At 43.3% G+C, this 20,397-nt stretch overlaps 1 protein-coding gene and 1 long non-coding RNA gene across 2 annotated transcripts in view; both read right to left on the bottom strand.

The window, feature by feature from the left end:
• Nucleotides 1–19,939, bottom strand: part of LOC126176921 (uncharacterized) — a 32,233-nt gene extending 12,294 nt beyond the window's left edge. Inside the window, exon 1 of the long non-coding RNA XR_007535709.1 lies at nt 19,567–19,939. This is a non-coding gene — a long non-coding RNA (uncharacterized LOC126176921). The remainder of the gene's footprint in view (nt 1–19,566) is intronic.
• LOC126176897 (uncharacterized) overlaps nt 1–20,186 on the bottom strand; it is a 173,231-nt gene extending 153,045 nt beyond the window's left edge. Inside the window, exon 1 of the mRNA XM_049924098.1 lies at nt 19,947–20,186. Within this exon, the coding sequence (XP_049780055.1) occupies nt 19,947–20,171 (225 nt within the window). The 5' untranslated portion in view covers nt 20,172–20,186. The remainder of the gene's footprint in view (nt 1–19,946) is intronic.
• Nucleotides 20,187–20,397: the final 211 nt, after the last annotated feature.

Genomic DNA, 20,397 nt, shown 5'->3' with positions numbered 1-20,397 from the left:
ATATTGAGAGCAGGATATTCATCGTATTACAATGCGAATATGGCGCGTCGTTTGTCAGACACACGGCGAGGACTGTAAATCATTGAAGAAAAGTCAAGACGCGTTCATAAGATTTTTCGACATGGTAAAAGCTAAATGCTTTTGGTTCGACAGTATAAAATAGAGCACGATGTTCGAAATCCTGAGGAAAATAGTGGTAAGGTATAGGGGCAGACGGGTAATATGCAATATGTACCAGTACCAAGAGGGAACAATATGAGTGGAAGACTAAGAACAAAGTGTTCGGATTAAAAAGGGTGTAAAACAGGGATGTTGTCTTTCGTCCCTGCTGTTTAATCTGTACGTCGAAGAAGCGATGACGGAAATAAATGTTGAAGAGTGAGATTAAAATTCAAGGTGAAAGGATATCAAGGTGAAGATTACAGGACCTGTTGAATGGAATGGTCCTATGAGTGCAGGATATGGACTGAGAGTAAATCAACGAAAGATGAGAGAAATGAGAAGTAGCAGAGATGAGAACAGTGAGAAAATTAAAATCATAATTGGTGATCAGGAAGCAGACGAAGTTAAGGAATTCTGCTACCTAGGCAGCAAAATAGAAAGCAGGCTAACACTGGTAAAATGAGCACTCCTGGCCGAGAGAAGTCTACTGGTATCAAACGTAGGCCTTAATTTGAGGAAGAAATTCTGAGAAGGTACGTTTGGAGCACAGCATTGTATGGCAGTGAGGCATGGACTGTGGGAAAATCTAAACAGAAAAGAACAGAAGCATCTGAGATATAATGCTAGAGAAGAATGTTGAAAATTAGGTGGACTGGTAAGGTAAGGAATGAGGAGGTCCTCCGAAGAATCGGCGAGTAAAGGAATGTATGGAAAACGCCGACAAGAAGAAGGAACAGGATGATAGAACATCAGTTAAGACATGACGGAATGACTTCCATGGTACTAGAGGGAGCTGTACAGGCTGAAAACTGTAGAGGAAGACAGAGATTTGAATACATCCAGCAAATTATTAAAATACTTGTGATTTATATAACTGATTTCTGCGTCTAAGAGCATTTCCTGTCACAAGAATTAACTTTGACAGGAGGTACACAAACCTTATACTGTGCCAAAGGACTGATTGTTACCCAATCAATGTTTTTTGAAGGTAGATTACTTTGATTAATGTATGAATATTATTTTTACATCATTATTTTGTAATTGATTATTTTATAGGTTTTCATATTATAACTTTTCATAACACGATGTAAAATTGCATCCTGACATGACTACAGTCATTTTGTCCAGTGAGTAAGGCCATACAGTTATAAAATAATAAAAAAAAAAATTATCATGTGGGAAAAATGACACTGAAAATGAGCGGTAGAAAACAGGACGAAAACTGAGACTGATTGAGAAAATAATATTGAACATCAAGAAAAATAACCAAGAATGCCAGAGAGTAATAGTCCTCAAAGCGGAGGTAATGGAAATAAAAAAAAAAACGCTTATTCAACCTCGATTCCATTTATATCTCTTTTTTGCTTAAGAAATCCTCATATGATCATGTTAGTGGATTTACTGCAGTTTTTGATGTTGACTGACACAAAATTGAACAAAGCTTGTTTTGAAAGCATTTTGGTTTGTTTGGGGTAAAGTGTAACACAGGTACAGTATTAGACGTATTGACTGTGTGCAATCTCTCGAAACAGCTCATACATTGTTCGTTAAACCGTCTCTTCATTCTGAAACTGAAAAAAAAGTTTGTCCTTCTCTCACCAGGTTCAGATTATTGTGCAGCCGTGCCAAGCGAGCTACAGGAGTCATTACGTGCATATCGCTATGCACTGCATGCAACCGAGTTAGAATAGCTCCAAATTACCAAAGAATATGTCCTTTTATTTAAATTTCACATCTTATTTCAGGTGTTGTCTCAGTTCAACAGACTCATTTGCGTCAGTAAATGAAGGGTATAAACACATACAGTATGGCATGGCCATATTGGAGCCGACTAAAATCGCTCTGTATTATCAGAAATCATGACTTCATCCTCCTACAGGCGTTGAAATAAATAAATGGTGAAGGTTGAAAACTTGTGCTGGACCGGGACCCGAACCCTAACGTTCTGCTTTACTAGAATGGTTACCATAATAGCCTCGGCCATCCGGACACATTTCTTGTCAACCACAATTCTCAGCCTGTCACGCTCAAGTAGCACCCCCATCCAATAGCCTCACTGCTCGGGCATGTCTGACAGAACAGGTACCACAGCATATCAACAAGTATACGAGCGAGGACGGCTCTAGTTACTTTCACTGAGGATACACCAATCTTCTGAATCCATCCGTGACTTAGTGAATGTTAAAAGCAGGGACACATGGAGAATTTAAGTTGGACGGGAAGTGTGTCTGGATGCCTAAGGCAGTTGTGGCAACCATTCTAGAGAACGGATCATTATGGTTGGAGTCGCGGTCTGGTACAAATTTTCAACCTCCACCATTGATGTATTTCAGTGCCTCGAGGCGCCTGAACTCTTGATTTCTCCTAATATAGTTTCTTTATGGCCGCTGTACCATCAGTGGTGTCTGATTTGTTGGACATTTCCGACAGAACAGACAGCACACATCAATATAAAATCGCTTTGCTGCGCAAAACTGAATGTGGTTTTTCTTTATGACCCACCTTATGATTGCTTGTGGTGAGTCGTTATTTATCTTATAGCCCTTTAGCCGGCGGGATGGCTTGTGGGGCCAGAGATAATATGTACAGAACATGTCAGCTCCACCTCCCATCGCACCGTTGCCCGTATCGTCCACGTGGAGGCAAGCTTTTGTATTTCTTTTCTTTCTGTTTTCTGTATTTTTTAATTTTTTTTCTTTCTTTGTTTTTCTTTTGTTTCAATTTTTCTTGTTGATCATCTTCCATTGTTTGTGTTTGGATCAGAGAAAAACATTTATGAAGTAAACGAAATGTTGGAAAATCGAGATATAAATCTTAATAATATTGTTAGGCAAAACGAAAGCAGAAGATAGAAACGACAGTGCTGGCAGAATGTCCCTTCACCAAGTGTGTATGACGGTGAGTGTCTTGGAATTGTCCATCAAGCCGCTAACGCCAATCACAGCTCTTCATCTAAATCTAACATCTACTCTAGATCTCGTATTAACTAAACGTTAACTTCCAACAATTGCCTTTACACTTATCAATGTGTTCTTTTTGTACTTGGATACAGAGCTGTTGAAATTAATGTTATTTTTTAGCTATTGTATTGTCTATTAAGGGTACTTCTTCATTTTCATTTACGGTCGTGTCGGGATCAGTATAATCACCCGATTCCATCCTGTGGATTCCTGACTTTTATATAGGCTTTATGCCTGGCTCCGATATACACTCTATAGATCGCTTAGGATATATTTTCAATGAGCGTGTGTAACATGGTCCACTGGTCTTCGCCTCTAAGCATTGCGTGTATGGTCTCTTGAATATTGTTCAGTTTTAAATGTAATGTTGGTATATTGCCCGCAAGAAAGACGATGTGTTCTGGGAACTCTTTTTCCTCAATTGTGTTTGTTGGTGTCTGCCTCAGACTCAAGCAGTTGAAGTGCGTGGGATAACGGCCCTATCGTGTTGAAAACTAGACCATACCGTACATCGGGAAAGAACTGGTGCAGCCTGCGGCTCTATGCCCAAAACCAAATTTTGCGAATATGGTGCTTAGTAGGGGCCACTGGTTCCTTATAGAAACTGAAAACCGATGTCGGGGAACTACACTGCAACCGTGTTTATGATGTACAGGGAATTGGCGCCGAACTCCACCTGCAAAGACACGGAACTGATACTTTTCTACAGCCCGATGTGGGCTGTACGTTGAAAAGGCAGAGAAAAGAATGGAGGCTATGTTTCGGCTCTCTTCCGTAAAGTTTTACATCCATCTTTGGTGTAGGACAGTACCGAAATCACCGCTGGTTTCCCGTGAACAGCCTGACAGGTAAAATAATTAAAGTATGTAGTAGTTGCTATAAACACATTACTGCGCGCTGCGCACCTCAGTTCTGAATATGATCTTTAATATAATAATTTCTAGAAAGGCATGAGAAATCTGTAATGAATTAAACGGTACCTTAGATTCAGGAGCAGATATGTGCATCACCTGCGGACGGCTATGGTCACAAATTGATTTACAGTTACAATACTGAGTATTGAGGTGAAGACGTGAAATTCATGGACCAACGACATTAAAGAATCTGATACCGATGGAGATTTCAATGCATTTGAAATTCTCTAAGCCAGTAAATACTTCGATAACGAATACCACAGTAGGCAGTTCAGCTGAGAAGTGATGGACATCTCTAAAAATGGCAATCATAGAAGTTTGGCAGACAGAGTATACGGAAGAAAGGAAAAGAAAATTGAGTATCTGAGAGGCTGTTCTGACACTGCCCTTGATAACGGAAGTAAGGCATAAGAAAAATCAAGTCAAGCACATGGGATTCACCCATCTCGAAAAAGTGTTCGAAAACGTAAAATTATGGAGGGTAGATGAAGCTATAGGAAAGATGGGCAATATACAACAAGAACAAGATTAGAGAGGGAAACGTAATAATGGAAGACCGAGGACAAAGTGCTCAGGGGGATCCATCTTTGCTGGGTTGAATTTCTTGCACCATTTACAAAAGTAATGATCCAAACAATTACTTCCAGTAATATGCCAGGAAGTTTCAATTACTTCCAGTATTTCCACATGTAAAATCAAAGAAAGTTGTTGGACTGGATTAAAATTCAGTGGGAACAGATATCAGTAATAAGATTCACTGATGGTATTGCTACCTCAGCAAAACTAATGAAGAATTACAGGACCTGTTGAATAGAATGATCAATCTAATGACAACACGCTATGGACTGAGAGTAAGCCAAAAAGAAACGAATGTAATGGAGAGTAGCAGAAATGAGATTACGGATAAACTTACCACAAAAACTTGTGACCACGAAATACACGATAAGCAATAGCATTATATCTAAGCTGACTACAGCGCACAGTTATATCTTCTGCCGTTAGCTGGCGCTGATGTCACGGCACTGCAGTCGTTGGCAATGGTAGGAAATTAAAAATCCAAGATGGTGGCTTGCCATTCCCACTTATCTGTCGCGTGGCAGGGCGTCCCCTCCTTATCTATGATGTCGTCATCATTGTGTGACGCAACACACTCCTCCACACTACCCTCTTCAGCCAGTAACAGTATAGTAAACAGCTAACCGTTTACATGTGGCTCCCAAAACCAAATTTAGTAAACCGATTTCCCAGTACCGCTTCTGGGTGGTCATGTAAACACTTCCAAATCTGTTCTAGAAATCCACTTCTACTTGCTTGCTTTTCAGTTCCGAAATCGATTTTAGCTCCTATGTAAACGCATCAGTTTTGCAACATTCTTGCATTGTCGAGTTATGTCTTGTTTTCAGAATATTCGGCTAATGTGGATGCAGAGGGATGATGTGCTGAAAATATTAACAGCCTACATACGGCTCCCACCCTTTTCTGACAATTTGAGTCTCAGCCAAGAATAGGAACGTCTGACGACGATGTTCGTGAAGAGCGTTTACAAGGAGTTGCAAATTCGGAGTTCGCCTCCGTGCTGTACCCGCTGTATAGCCAGCGGAAACAGAAGAGTATTCCTTTTTGTGGCACATTAACTGGAAAGATACGAAGAACTCTCCACAGATAGTAAGTGAAGACGGTCTTCCGCCCTCTAGCTGAAACATTGGTACTGCTTAGTAGTGCCAAAGAAAACTCTGGACCACGAGAATCCTAATGCCAGTGAGGCAAGACATAAGTCAGACAGTGCGTACTGTCGAAGATAATTGCCAAGGACACCAACAGCACACGAAATTACTGCAGCCTAACAAGTCGGCAGTCACGGAACATGGGCTATCGGAATTACACGGAATAGGTTACGACCATACTAAGTTTCTGACACAGACGTCTAACTTCTGCGACTCTGTCACTAACGAATCTGTCAAGAATCGAGAAAGAGAACCGCTGACCAATCGTGGTAGCAGTTACATTCTTAGTAAGGTCTGAGAACCTGCAACTAGTGTGATTAAGAAGAGGAAGGAGATGCCCCACAACAAACTGGGCTCAGCGGCAGGTGAAGGAACAGTAGAGGTGCCGCGAGGATGTGTACCTGGACGCGAACCTAGGATGAAGCAATGTATCAGTTGGGAGGTAGGGCAAAGAGATGCTGGGCGCAGATACTGGGTAGAACGGCGGATCAGAAGGAGTGGGGGAAGAGATAAAAGAGCCACACCAGCCCCAAAGTGGTCAGTTTGTAACGCCGGAAATGCATATCCTCCTATTTCCATCTATTTTACACTCCTGGAAATTGAAATAAGAACACCGTGAATTCATTGTCCCAGGAAGGGGAAACTTTATTGACACATTCCTGGGGTCAGATACATCACATGATCACACTGACAGAACCACAGGCACATAGACACAGGCAACAGAGCATGCACAATGTCGGCACTACTACAGTGTATATCCACCTTTCGCAGCAATGCAGGCTGCTATTCTCCCATGGACACGATCGTAGAGATGCTGGATGTAGTCCTGTGGAACGGCTTGCCATGCCATTTCCACCTGGCGCCTCAGTTGGACCAGCGTTCGTGCTGGACGTGCAGACCGCGTGAGACGACGCTTCATCCAGTCCCAAACATGCTCAATGGGGGACAGATCCGGAGATCTTGCTGGCCAGGGTAGTTGACTTACACCTTCTAGAGCACGTTGGGTGGCACGGGATACATGCGGACGTGCATTGTCCTGTTGGAACAGCAAGTTCCCTTGCCGGTCTAGGAATGGTAGAACGATGGGTTCGATGACGGTTTGGATGTACCGTGCACTATTCAGTGTCCCCTCGACGATCACCAGTGGTGTACGGCCAGTGTAGGAGATCGCTCCCCACACCATGATGCCGGGTGTTGGCCCTGTGTGCCTCGGTCGTATGCAGTCCTGATTGTGGCGCTCACCTGCACGGCGCCAAACACGCATACGACTATCATTGGCACCAAGGCAGAAGCAACTCTCATCACTGAAGACGACACGTCTCCATTCGTCCCTCCATTCACGCCTGTCGCGACACCACTGGAGGCGGGCTGCACGATGTTGGGGCGTGAGCGGAAGACGGCCTAACGGTGTGCGGGACCGTAGCCCAGCTTCATGGAGACGGTTGCGAATGGTCCTCGCCGATACCCCAGGAGCAACAGTGTCCCTAATTTGCTGGGAAGTGGCGGTGCGGTCCCCTACGGCACTGCGTAGGATCCTACGGTCTTGGCGTGCATCCGTGCGTCGCTGCGGTCCGGTCCCAGGTCGACGGGCACGTGCACCTTCCGCCGACCACTGGCGACAACATCGATGTACTGTGGAGACCTCACGCCCCACGTGTTGAGCAATTCGGCGGTGCGTCCACCCGGCCTCCCGCATGCCCACTATACGCCCTCGCTCAAAGTCCGTCAACTGCACATACGGTTCACGTCCACGCTGTCGCGGCATGCTACCAGTGTTAAAGACTGCGATGGAGCTCCGTATGCCACGGCAAACTGGCTGACACTGACGGCGGCGGTGCACAAATGCTGCGCAGCTGGCGCCATTCGACGGCCAACACCGCGGTTCCTGGTGTGTCCGCTGTGCCGTGCGTGTGATCATTGCTTGTACAGCCCTCTCGCAGTGTCCGGAGCAAGTATGGTGGGTCTGACACACCGGTGTCAATGTGTTCTTTTTTCCATTTCCAGGAGTGTTTTATAAATTTGTTTCCTTATTTTTGTTACCTGATTATATGACATTTCTGTGTCTTTGTATATTGTAGTTGTTTTACTGTTTATGCATTTATGTCGATGTATAATTGGTTGTTTTGTAAATATTATTTGTATTTTTACGCTGGGTCTTGCCTCGGGAAAACTATGCTATCGAACGAATACATCGATAGGTCGTGTGAAGAACGAAAGTGTTTAGGATCTTTGGTAGTGTTAACTCTGCCGCGTGGAGCACGGGCTGAGCAGGGAGTCTGGCGGGAGTAGGGCGGTGGAGCAGGTTGCCGCGCTTCCGGGGTTTGGCAGCATGTAATTGCGCTCGACTTGTGATGATAGTTTCTGACATGGTGTCGCGTTGGAAGCATTAGCTGGCGCACGTCAAGAGCCCTTTTCGTCTGGTGACCGTGTCGAGAAGAAGGCGCGCCAACATCCAGCTTCTGCAACAGCCACGGCCGACAATGAGTGACTGTCGCCACCTCCTCGATCGACGGCTTCAAACCTTCAATCAACCAACAAGGAAGACTGGAAGCACGTAAAGTTTTAGAACTGTATGGCAGACCTCAGCTTTTCAAACTTTTAAAATTGTTGCATCACAAAATTACAGCAACTTAGCAAGAACGTTTGTTGCTCATTGTCCCAATTGCATTACCAAGCAGGGTCCCTTCCTTTTCCGAAATGAACCCGAGTGTCGTTGAAATTCAGACGCCAGCATTAAAGTACAATCATTCGATGTCACTGCTTTAACTTCAAAGTTCAGTTAAGGTATTCATAGCTGGCCACAATGTTTAGATTACACAAGCACAAATTAAGAGTGCGAGTTTTGTTACCGTATTTTAGCTGTGACTGCAGCTCAGCTTGGTACGTACTAAGTTTTACTATTGTTAATTGTTCAGAATCATTTAATTCAAGTTCAAAGTTAAATCTCTTATTTCTAAATTGCGTAGATTCAAGTAGCTTTTGAAATGATTGTTGAGGTAGTCCAAGACTAACCGTGTTTTACTGAATTTCGATGTGCTTCAGAAAGAAGGCTCACTATTAACTTCAGTCACTAAATTAACTTTCGATTTTCCTGTTCTATTAATTCTTTTGCTAAATTAAGTGTAGCGAAATTTATTACTTCTGACAAACTTTCAGTTTTCACACTACACGTGTCAACCTTCAGTTGCCACACTTCTAGTGCTAATTATATGTGTAATAACCTTTCTTTTTCAGTTACTATAGTAATTGTCTATAGGACTGGCGACTGTAATTTCGCCCAAATCTCAAATATCTAATTACCGCTAGTTAATTGTTAACGTAACGGCCACACATTTACTTTCTTTATTAACTTTACCCCTTTTCAAAATTAATTTCCACCAGTTTCATTTGCATTTTTCCTTTCATTTAGATGTAACCCTTTCCTCCCTCTTTACTGACAGATTAACTTCGGTGACGATTGCTTTTCCCAAATTTCCATTAGCTACACGCGGTTTAATTTTTCATTGTCATTAAGGTCGATAAGTGAGGGGGAGGTTACAAGTTTGTCAGCGCACCTGATGATGCCATATGCCGAAGTACTGTACGTGTTGGACACTGAGATCTAGTATCAGACCCTTTTGGCGTTTTTGAGTTGGCAATGGAATTGTAAGCTTCTGTCTGACACCAATAGTAGTAATGTGGGATCGGCGGACCCAACACACCTGACGTTGGCAGTGTGGTCGCTTGCCGAAATATTGTGTGCATTGGACCCTGACATCCAGCAGTTCTATGGAATCACATATTGATAATACCCTATGGGTGTCTTTAAGTAGGGTACAGAATAGCGAGTTTCCATCTGACACTGATAGCGGTCGGGTGGGATGTGACGGAGCCAATGGTGCTCGCCTGCTGAGCCACGCCTCCAGCAGCTCAGTACCTTGAGCGCCCTCTGCCACTGCAGTGTAGGACGGCTGCTGTCAGCCAGACGCCCCACTTGCCTCGGAGCCACTTCACTGTGCAGACGCCGCTTAGTCCCAGCACCAACACCATTGTCCACGCTTTAGTTCAGAGAGCCTCCTCCTTGTTGATGCTGTGTGAGCTGTATTCTATCATTTGTGTATTATTCGTTATGAATCTTCTTATGCTTGGAGAAATACAAGTTAAGTAAATCTTGTATTGTGCTAACTTGTTCTCTAATTATTTCAGCTTCTGCCAAGCTTTGCTACAACGACACTTGCCGCATCATTCTGCAGCCCACCCCTCCTTACTGTTGGATACGAACTCGTATGCAGCAAATTCATCCATGAACTATTTTGTAATAAAATCATTATTAGGATCACTATAACTTTTTTTAAGCTTACAACAACCCAACGGTGAATATTCCTGAGTTGCAAACTGCATGTACAATTGACAGAACAAAACTCATTGAAATCCTCATGGGTGTACTGCTGTGTCATCTTATGAAATACCGATTTGTTAGGACACTAAAATGTTCACACTCTCAGAAAGAACGCTGCATCTCACAGAAACGTCGAATATTCTAGATTGTAGCATTTTGACTTTTTATAACATGACCAGGTTTCAGATTTTTAGGTTAGCATATTTTTTCTAGGGGTAAATAAAGCTTTTCGGAAAGGTACCACAGTGTGAAATTTTGCCTCTAGTTACGTAAAGAAAAGTTTTTTTCATACCCCCTTTTCCTTTTTTTTGGGACCTTTATCCCTTTTCTCCTCGACCAACCACGTCCACATTACCCTTTATCTCTTTTTTTCATTTTACTGTAGCTTTTCAGTAATCTTCTCGAGCGCATTTTATTATGTACAAGAGAAATGACTTCCGGGTTTAATTCCAGTTTATGGAATTTCTAATCAATATAAAATTCTCAATTAACGTCTCTTCAGCTTGCAGTGAACTTACGAATAGTAATCCTACCTTTTTCAGTAAATGTAGGACTGTATGTACGACAAATCCTGTTTCTCTCGTTTTACCGCTGTAAATAGTTTGCACCAATGCTAATGAAAATAAGTGCATTTCATTATATCTCTTTAAATTTCCCCAGAACCGGTAGCCTGTTGTTAGTGAACGTGAGTTCCTTGCTAAACGAAAGCATTACTAAAGTTTATCATGCCGACGATGTTCACAGTCTGACTTTTTTTCTATTTCAATAGAAACTGATGGGACTATTTGTGATGTATGCGATTCAGGAATTTTGTAATACGAAAAACACCAGCGAGATCACGTCAAACAACACATTTCCTGTTCTAAACATCAAAAGAACGAAACTCTTCAAACAAATCACGGCCCTCCGTGGCGAAATACACTTGAACAGAGTTCTTCAAAAAGCCAAAAATGTTAGGGAATTCAACATTAACTTGCATGCAGCTCCTAGATAAGCAGAAATTCAACTCAGTAAGGTGTACTATTAAGCCTTCAAGGGATTTCTTTAATAAAATACAGAACAACATCAATGCCTGACGAGAGTACTTTAAGGGAAAATCTAAATGGAGCCTGTTCATAAAAAATCCACATAAAGAATCAAGGAGGAAGAGTTTGAGTGTGATGTAGAAACCTTTGTGGATGAAACCATAGACTCAGTGGAATGATACGTTTTGAACATTCTAGCTTTTACCTCAGCAACAGAGAAAGTGTCTCTCAAGTTGTTAAAAATGTATGGGTTGCAGGAAGCCAATGCCAGTACAGTAATCGAGTTTGAAAAAGTCCTTCTGGTAGCTATGGATCAGACTGAATACATATTTTCGTATGTTAACCAAATGAAACCTTTGTCCCCCAAGTTGAAACATGTGGCATGCTTGTTCTGCGCCCTTCACAGGCTTTCTGAATCCTTAAGGAACGAAAAGGACATCGGAAACCAATTCGTCTCTACCCTGAAGAAGTTTCGACTGAAGACTCGGAGTCGTCGAAATCACTGGCCTGCCCATTCGAAATATCCTGATCATTACTCGCTGTGGATCTTGGATTACGTGTGCCACTATGATGTACGAGAATTTTAACAATATTGAAGAGTTTTTGCTTTTTTTGGAGCCAACCGACGCAAGTGCAATTTCCAAGGCAGAGCAGCTTCTGCTAGCGTACAAAATACATAATTTTGCAGACGCAACTACACTCCTGGAAATTGAAATAAGAACACCGTGAATTCATTGTCCCAGGAAGGGGAAACTTTATTGACACATTCCTGGGGTCAGATACATCACATGATCACACTGACAGAACCACAGGCACATAGACACAGGCAACAGAGCATGCACAATGTCGGCACTAGTACAGTGTATATCCACCTTTCGCAGCAATGCAGGCTGCTATTCTCCCATGGAGACGATCGTAGAGATGCTGGATGTAGTCCTGTGGAACGGCTTGCCATGCCATTTCCACCTGGCGCCTCAGTTGGACCAGCGTTCGTGCTGGACGTGCAGACCGCGTGAGACGACGCTTCATCCAGTCCCAAACATGCTCTATGGGGGACAGATCCGGAGATCTTGCTGGCCAGGGTAGTTGACTTACACCTTCTAGAGCACGTTGGGTGGCACGGGATACATGCGGACGTGCATTGTCCTGTTGGAACAGCAAGTTCCCTTGCCGGTCTAGGAATGGTAGAACGATGGGTTCGATGACGGTTTGGATGTACCGTGCACTATTCAGTGTCCCCTCGACGATCACCAGTGGTGTACGGCCAGTGTAGGAGATCGCTCCCCACACCATGATGCCGGGTGTTGGCCCTGTGTGCCTCGGTCGTATGCAGTCCTGATTGTGGCGCTCACCTGCACGGCGCCAAACACGCATACGACCATCATGTGCACCAAGGCAGAAGCGACTCTCATCGCTGAAGACGACACGTCTCCATTCGTCCCTCCATTCACGCCTGTCGCGACACCACTGGAGGCGGGCTGCACGATGTTGGGGCGTGAGCGGAAGACGGCCTAACGGTGTGCGGGACCGTAGCCCAGCTTCATGGAGACGGTTGCGAATGGTCCTCGCCGATACCCCAGAAGCAACAGTGTCCCTAATTTGCTGGGAAGTGGCGGTGCGGTCCCCTACGGCACTGCGTAGGATCCTACGGTCTTGGCGTGCATCCGTGCGTCGCTGCGGTCCGGTCCCAGGTCGACGGGCACGTGCACCTTCCGCCGACCACTGGCGACAACATCGATGTACTGTGGAGACCTCACGCCCCACGTGTTGAGCAATTCGGCGGTACGTCCACCCGGCCTCCCGCATGCCCACTATACGGCCTCGCTCAAAGTCCGTCAACTGCACATACGGTTCACGTCCACGCTGTCGCGGCATGCTACCAGTGTTAAAGACTGCGATGGAGCTCCGTATGCCACGGCAAAGTGTCTGACACTGACGGCGGCGGTGCACAAATGCTGCGCAGCTAGCGCCATTCGACGGCCAATACCGCGGTTCCTGGTGTGTCCGCTGTGCCGTGCGTGTGATCATTGCTTGTACAGCCCTCTCGCAGTGTCCGGAGCAAGTATGGTGGGTCTGACACACCGGTGTCAATGTGTTCTTTTTTCCATTTCCAGGAGTGTATTTTGTGTCCTCGCTTACAAGTAACTGATTGGAGTTATTAAACCATTAGAGGTGAGCCGTGTGACTGGTTGCTATTTATCAATTCGGCTTCATACTATCTTTCTGTCGCACGCTTTGATGGGTCTGTAGCACCGACTGCCGGCCTTTTCTCGCAGCACGAGGTGGCTCGTAACCAGCGAGGGACGTCGGAAACTGACGCTGCTCAAGAGCAGACCTCGCCTTCTTTCTGGTCCCGCCTGGTGTTTACCTTCCCGTCTGCTGTGCGACGGGAAGGTAGCAGCGCAATTAGCTGTTCGGTTTGTCATCAGTGGACCGAGCCACACTAGGAGCAGGTGCGGCGCTTCCCTGTGTTTTCAGTGTGAGTGCAGATGTACCCCTGCATCTGTCCGGTAGTTCCAACCGTGGGGGAAGCGACAGCGCCTCGGTATTCTGTCGAAGAGTTTGGCCACACTTTGGTGGTGGTCACCTCTTCAGTCGCTTGGTTATTGTGATGCCTTGTTGTATAATTGGCTGATTGGCGGGGATTAATTTTTTGTAGATATCATTTCAATATCTTTTAAATTGTTTGTATGAATGCCCTAAATTTTTGTATGATTAATTATTGTCGTTTAAAATGAGATTTTTTGTTACTATCATCACAATTTGGGAGTAACGTTTCATCGCTGTCAACGTTAATTACTTTGGAACTGAAATTAAACTTTTAATACTGGTGATATTTAATATTTGTGCTTCTATGTTGTTTTATTTACTGCTTTAAATGAGAACTTCTTGTCTTAACTGTTATCCCCATTTGGGCATATAATGTTGTTGCTGTCAGAATCAATTACTGTAACAAAAGTTCATTTTAAATTTTCAGTCCTTTCAATTTATAGTCTGATTGACAATTCATGATCATTAAAATGAAAGCCATTTTGGACGCAAGATTATTGCAATCTGAGTTAACGGCTTGATTAGAATTCTGAACTTCAGTGAGTGTGCCATTCTTTGTTTGTGATCATTGTCACCATTCTGGATGAACAGGATTGACTTATATAATGTTTGTATTGCAACTCAGTAATCAGTTGGAACTTGAGTGCTTGTAGTTGATTTACTAGTTTTGCTACTGTTCAAAACTGAATGGCCTGCGGGGATAATTCTTGACCTTACAATAATGTCTGATGGAAACATTATTTATGTCAGACTGTGTGTGTGACTATGAATGTGCTGCCCGTGTATGTTTACCTCTCAACCCTCGATTCCACAGCCACGTGTGCTGCTCATTGCGTTGCCCTTTTTTATTATTTAATTTAAAATGACGTATATCTAGGACAACAAGTTCTTGAGAAGGAAAAACAATGGGATGGTGGAAGTATAAGATTCATTTCTGCTCATTTGATGCAGCTCTCCTAGTTAATGTATTTTCGTTTTCTGTACAAATCTCTACATCGCTTTACAATTCCTCCGGCCTACATCTGTTTGAAGCTGCTTACTGTATTCAAGACTTGGTCTCCCTCTACAATTTTTGTGTCCATCCACTCCCTCCGTTACTAAAGTAAATATTCTTTCATACCTCAGGATGTGTTTTATCATCTTATTTCTTCTTTTAGTCAAGTAGTGGCATAAACCTCTTTTTTGCCAATTCTATGCATAACTTGTTCATTAGTTACGACATCAGATCTAACCATCTAATCAATCTGTTCTTTGTTTCTGGACCTACCATAAACAATATACAAAATCTTTCCGATTCCGTCCTTGAACATAAAAGTTAAAAATGACAAACATTACCTTACAATTTTTTGGCGTGTTTACACAATGGTCTTAGTTTTTTACTTTCGTGACATCTGAATTTTTTGTCAGTTAACTGGATCACGTGATGACATTCTTACTATCGAAACTGCGAGAAACAGTCCTCCACCTACATCTCTGAACAGCATGTGATGATGGAGGGATTAATAACTATGAAGTTAAATCCTTTAAAAGCACGTGCATCATTATCATCACCAGCATCGTCATCACAAAATACTTCTGTAATATCATATTTCGAAAACTTTTGATACCTTTATTTTTTGTACTAATTATGTCCACATTTCATTTTTATTTAATAGTACATTTCAAACAAATACTGTCAATTAAGAGTTCCCAACACCTAAATTTGTTTGCTGTTAAAATATTTTCCTTTTCCAGAGAAGCTTTACTTACTATTAGAAGTGTACATTTTATAGCCTTTTCATTTCTGCTATTCAATTATTTTGCAGTCCAAATAGCAAAACTGATCTGATTCCCCAAGTATTACTTGACTTAATTCGACTACAATACGCTATGCTTGTTTCATTTTGTTGCTGCTCATGTTCTAACCTCTTTCCATTGCACTACTCAACTACTCAGTCTGATCAGCTGTTCTTTAGCGTGGTTGACGTCGATGAGAGAATTATACCACTAGCACATCTTAGAGTTTTTCTTTTTCTCCCTAAACCTTCAATCTTTTCTAAATTTCTCTCTTGAGTGCTTAACTGATTGCGCAGTGCACAGATCGAATAACATTGGGTTAAGTCTACAAATCTGTTTCAATTCCTTTATAACACAGTCTCCCTTTCATGTCATACGAAATGGTGAACTGCAATTGATTGTTGTACATGTTGTAAATATTTTTAAACTGCTGTTTCTTTTCGCAGATATTTGAAAGAGTGTATTCAAGTGAATTCACGCTATAGATCGATCAACTCTCTGAATTATGGGACTATGATAACTATTTTTTAAGCACCGTCAGACTTTGTGCACATATTTATGCACTTGGTGTACCATTCCCGTCATACATTCCGGAAAATATAGTGAAGTTTGTGGCAGGATGAAGTGAAAATTGAAAGCGTTTTTCTTTTGTTTAAAACTGTTTATTCGAAGAAGGAAGAGAGTGAAAGGTTAGAGCAAGTGTGTTTTCATATCCAAGTCCGTGTTCAGCGGTAGTAGTAGGGGTAGCCGACGGCAGCGTAGGGGTAGGCGGAGTAGGCGCTGACGGCGGGGTAGCCGAAGGCGCTGTAGGCGTAGGGGGCGGCGTAGGCGTAGTAGGCCTCGGCGCCCTTCAGGGTCTCCTTGGCCTTCTCCTGGGCGAACACGGCCGCCACCAGCAGCACTACGAGGAAAGAGCACACCTGCAAACAGATGTACACTGTATTAAGTCCAAGATGTAGGTAATTAATAGTAAAAACGGGTTAATATTTACACAAAGTCAAAATTGAGAAAAACAGTGTAGTGGAAGAAGTGAAACACGTTTTCTTTCTAGAAAGCATATCCGATGAATAAAGCAAGGAAACATCGGAAAGGAAGATACAGTTTAACGTCACGTCGAAATCAAGGTCATTAGAGACAGAGCACATGCTCGGATTGTGTCAAGGATGGGATGGTTCCTTTTCAAAGGAACCATCCCATCATTTGCCTGGAGCGATGTAGCGAAATCAAGGAAAACCTAAATCTGGACTACTAGATGTGAATTTGAACCGTGGTCCTACCAAACTACTGCGCTACCTCGCTCGGCGAAGGCATCAGGATTAGAGCGTTGCAGTTGTAGAAAACTTTTAAAACTAAGAAAGTAAACTCCGTCTGAACAGGCTTCGGAAGGTCCGACGGTACCGATCGACCGACCTGTTATCCTCAGCCTACAGGCGTCACTGGATGCGGATATGGAGGGGTATGTGATCAGTACACCGCCATCCCAGCTGTTGTTAGTTTACGAGATCTGAGTAGCAACTTCTCAGTCAAGTAGTTCCTCGATTGACCTCACAAGGGCTGAGTGTGAACCTTGGTGGCGAACAGCGGGCAGTCACTCATCCAAGTGCTAGTCGATAGCGCTGGACTTTGTTGATCTCACGGGATCGGTCTTACCACCGTGGCAAGGACGTTGGCGTAGAAAATTTTAACCAATGAAAAATTTCTGCTGATGTCAGAGACTATTTTGGAAAAGAAGGGGAAAGTGAATTTCTAGAGCAAAGAACTGTACGGAAGTAAATGAGGACAACTGGAAATCCAGCGAAGAAAAGTTGGAAGCGGATGAGGTACGAATGTCAATGTCGTATGGCATTGTTGGTTGGGATATCCCTGTAGTATCTGCATGTAAGAAAGGCGTCTTTCCTCGGTGCATGTTGGCCAGTTCCCTTGCGGGTTTGTGCGAGTTTTGTCGTACACGTACTATTTGTAGAGTGTAGGTAAGTGTAATGGATGTGTGTGTAGTGTAGAGGTATTTTTGTGTTGTATGATGACGATAAGAGAAGGGAGACGACGAACCACTCGGTGCCAGCACATAGCCTGCTTCTCTCGAATAGCAGCAAGGGAGCTGCTTAGCTTAACATGCCCATCCGATGGATGGATCAACATGAACAGTGTCACTTGCCCTCAGTCCACGAGACTCTGTGGAGAGGTGTGGTATTTAATCCATGACATCGTCAAAAAGACTGGTGGTCAGAAACTTTAGGCTACCACCTACCCTGATGTTGCCGGCCAAATAGTGGCAGTGAAAATTACGTCCAACAGCAGTATTCGCATCAGGTTACCTACGAGTCGAGTACCTCCACAAAGGCGTGCGATGACGACCACGGCTATGCAGGAGGTACGTATGAGATATGGTACTATCGAAAAATGTTGGCAATTAAGTGGACAGATAGTGTACGAAATCGTGAAATAATAAAAGGAGCAGGTGACGAAAGAAGGAAGGACGGATTTGTGGGACATCTGCTGTGGTATCTCAGAACGATAAACTTGCCATTGGTGGAAGTAGTGGAAACGGGAAATGGTAGGGGCCGACAAACATTAGACTATGCGAAAGTGATTGTAAAGAATTTGTGGTATAGTAGTTATGTAAAGCTGGAGAGGTTAGATCAACGTAGGAGAAGTTGAATTACAGCTTCAAACCAGTCACTAGATTGATGACTCAAAAAAGAATCTTTATAGTCATGAATGTAACTAAAATGATCGGATTTTGATATTATTCATGATGGATGCAAGGTCGTGGTTGTCAAACGTAGTATTAAAATGTAATTTCAACTGCTTTTCACAATGTAAATACGTTAGGACTGACGCGTTTCGAAGGAGCAAGCCTTCATCATCAGAATTAGTCTGCAAGAATCTTTTTAAAGCATTTGCAGCAATTATGTAAATAAAATTATTAAAAATTTGTTGACACTTCCCTTGTAAGCACGTCTTCCTAAAATGTGCTTCAACATCGTTCATCCAGTCGGTAAAATAAAATACATCGGCTCCTCTCTAGTAACGCGAAGATGTTTGTCACGCTTATTATAGGTAGCTGTACTAGTGATATCGATATCTAATTAACACACACCTCAGGACACTGTACAGTGCATGGTAACAGTTATCTATAACACTGCTAGTCACTTACTTTCCCGTCTCGCTCACAAATGAAGAGAGGAGAAAATTATTTCCTTTTTGTCACTATTCGAGCAATAATTACTCTTATCAGTTCTGGAAGTTGCAGAATTGTTCTGCAGTACGTCGCAAATACTGATTCTCGAAGCTTCCTAAATAGCGTCTAGAGACAAGATCATCTTCCTCCCTTCAAGAAATGCCATCTAAGCTAACGGAGCGTTTCCTTAATATTATCCTTCTGATACAGCCGACCGGTAACAAATCTAGCACCTAGCCTCGGAATTGCTTCGATTTCTGCCTTTTATCCGACCTGGTGGGGATCCCAGGCATTCGAGCAGTACTGAATAACGGGTCACACAAGTACCTGTACGCTGCGTTCTGCTTCAGAAATATATCTAAGAGAGCGTATTTTTTTAACTTTGAATAGTGTGACATGACTTGTGTCAGCTATTCTAAATCAGCAGTTTGAATAACAAACCACAGAAAACGACACGTTTTGCTCGCAGAGCCAGAACAACTGAGCTTTCACATGCATCTTCCAATGCCTCAGTGCGACATTCTGCACTCCTAGCTTCGGATAAGAACTGAGGAAACTACACAGTTGAAGCGACTTTATAACATTCAAAAAATTCATTTTACAGATATTGTTCTACTTCTCAGTTTATGTTATCGAATTATTTGTCGGCAAAACTCGTGCAGTATGTTTCATTAATTTATTCACAATCTAAGCGTTATTCTTAGAATCTATTCTTATATATCGAAACGACACTGAATTTAGTACAATATTTAAATGAAAGGCAGATTTTAGAGGGAGCCTGTTGGTTGGAGGATAATGTGGTTGGAATAGGTTGTGGTCTGTTGGAAAAATCATTGTGAAGTTCGCTTGGAGAAATTTAGGGAAATCAGAAGAAATCTAAGTGGGAGTGAACCTACGGCAATCTGAACTGCGCTTCAGCCAAATAGGATACTAGTATTTTAACCATTGTAACACATAGCTTGGATCTCTGTTAACATATGTGGCTTAAGAAACGGAATTGAAGCACTTTGATGTATTCTTTTACTAAAAGCATCTGCGGTATCATAGCGCGACAGGAACGTGCGGTATTACGATACAAAAGTAAAAACTTCAACCTATGGGTATTCAACTTCTACCGTGGCCCATCTAATCTCTAATGACTCATTGTCGACGGGACGTTAAACACCAGTCCCCTCCTCCTCCTCTAGCGTGGCACAAGAAGGCAAACGCTTGAGGGGACGACCAGTCCCAGAGCAGAATAGAAGGTAGCTAAATGGAGAGTGTGTGCAGTACTTACGAAAGCCTTCATGGTGTCTGATTGAGCTCGGCTGGATACCGTGATGCAGGTCCGGCGCGCGCCGTCCTTTATATACCGGGAGGTGGTCCTCAGCCGTTCGACCTTGGACTGGCCACCACGCCCGGCCATGCGGACGATGGACCACCTGTGGTATCCCCCGATGCCCGCAACAAGGACAGCCGCCACCGCCTCCCGCACAGTTGCCTCTGCAGAACACTCCAGCATCCACTGGCGAGCCGGTCATTCTGTCCCCATACTTGGTCACAGCGGCTTCGCTGGTCCCCAAAAACTTACAAATACCACTGCTGACGTGAATTCAGTGCATCAAGATCTTTGATCTTGTGTACCAGTTGTCGTCCTTTCAGAGTACTGATACAACAGCTCCATACAGGGTTATTACAAATGATTGAAGCGATTTCACAGCTCTACAATAACTTTATTATTTGAGATA

Source organism: Schistocerca cancellata, chromosome 3 (genome assembly GCF_023864275.1).
Source record: "Schistocerca cancellata isolate TAMUIC-IGC-003103 chromosome 3, iqSchCanc2.1, whole genome shotgun sequence".
NCBI lineage: Eukaryota > Metazoa > Arthropoda > Insecta > Orthoptera > Acrididae > Schistocerca > Schistocerca cancellata.
Note: the sequence above shows the minus strand (reverse complement) of the source record. Positions and strands in the feature narration are given on the sequence as shown.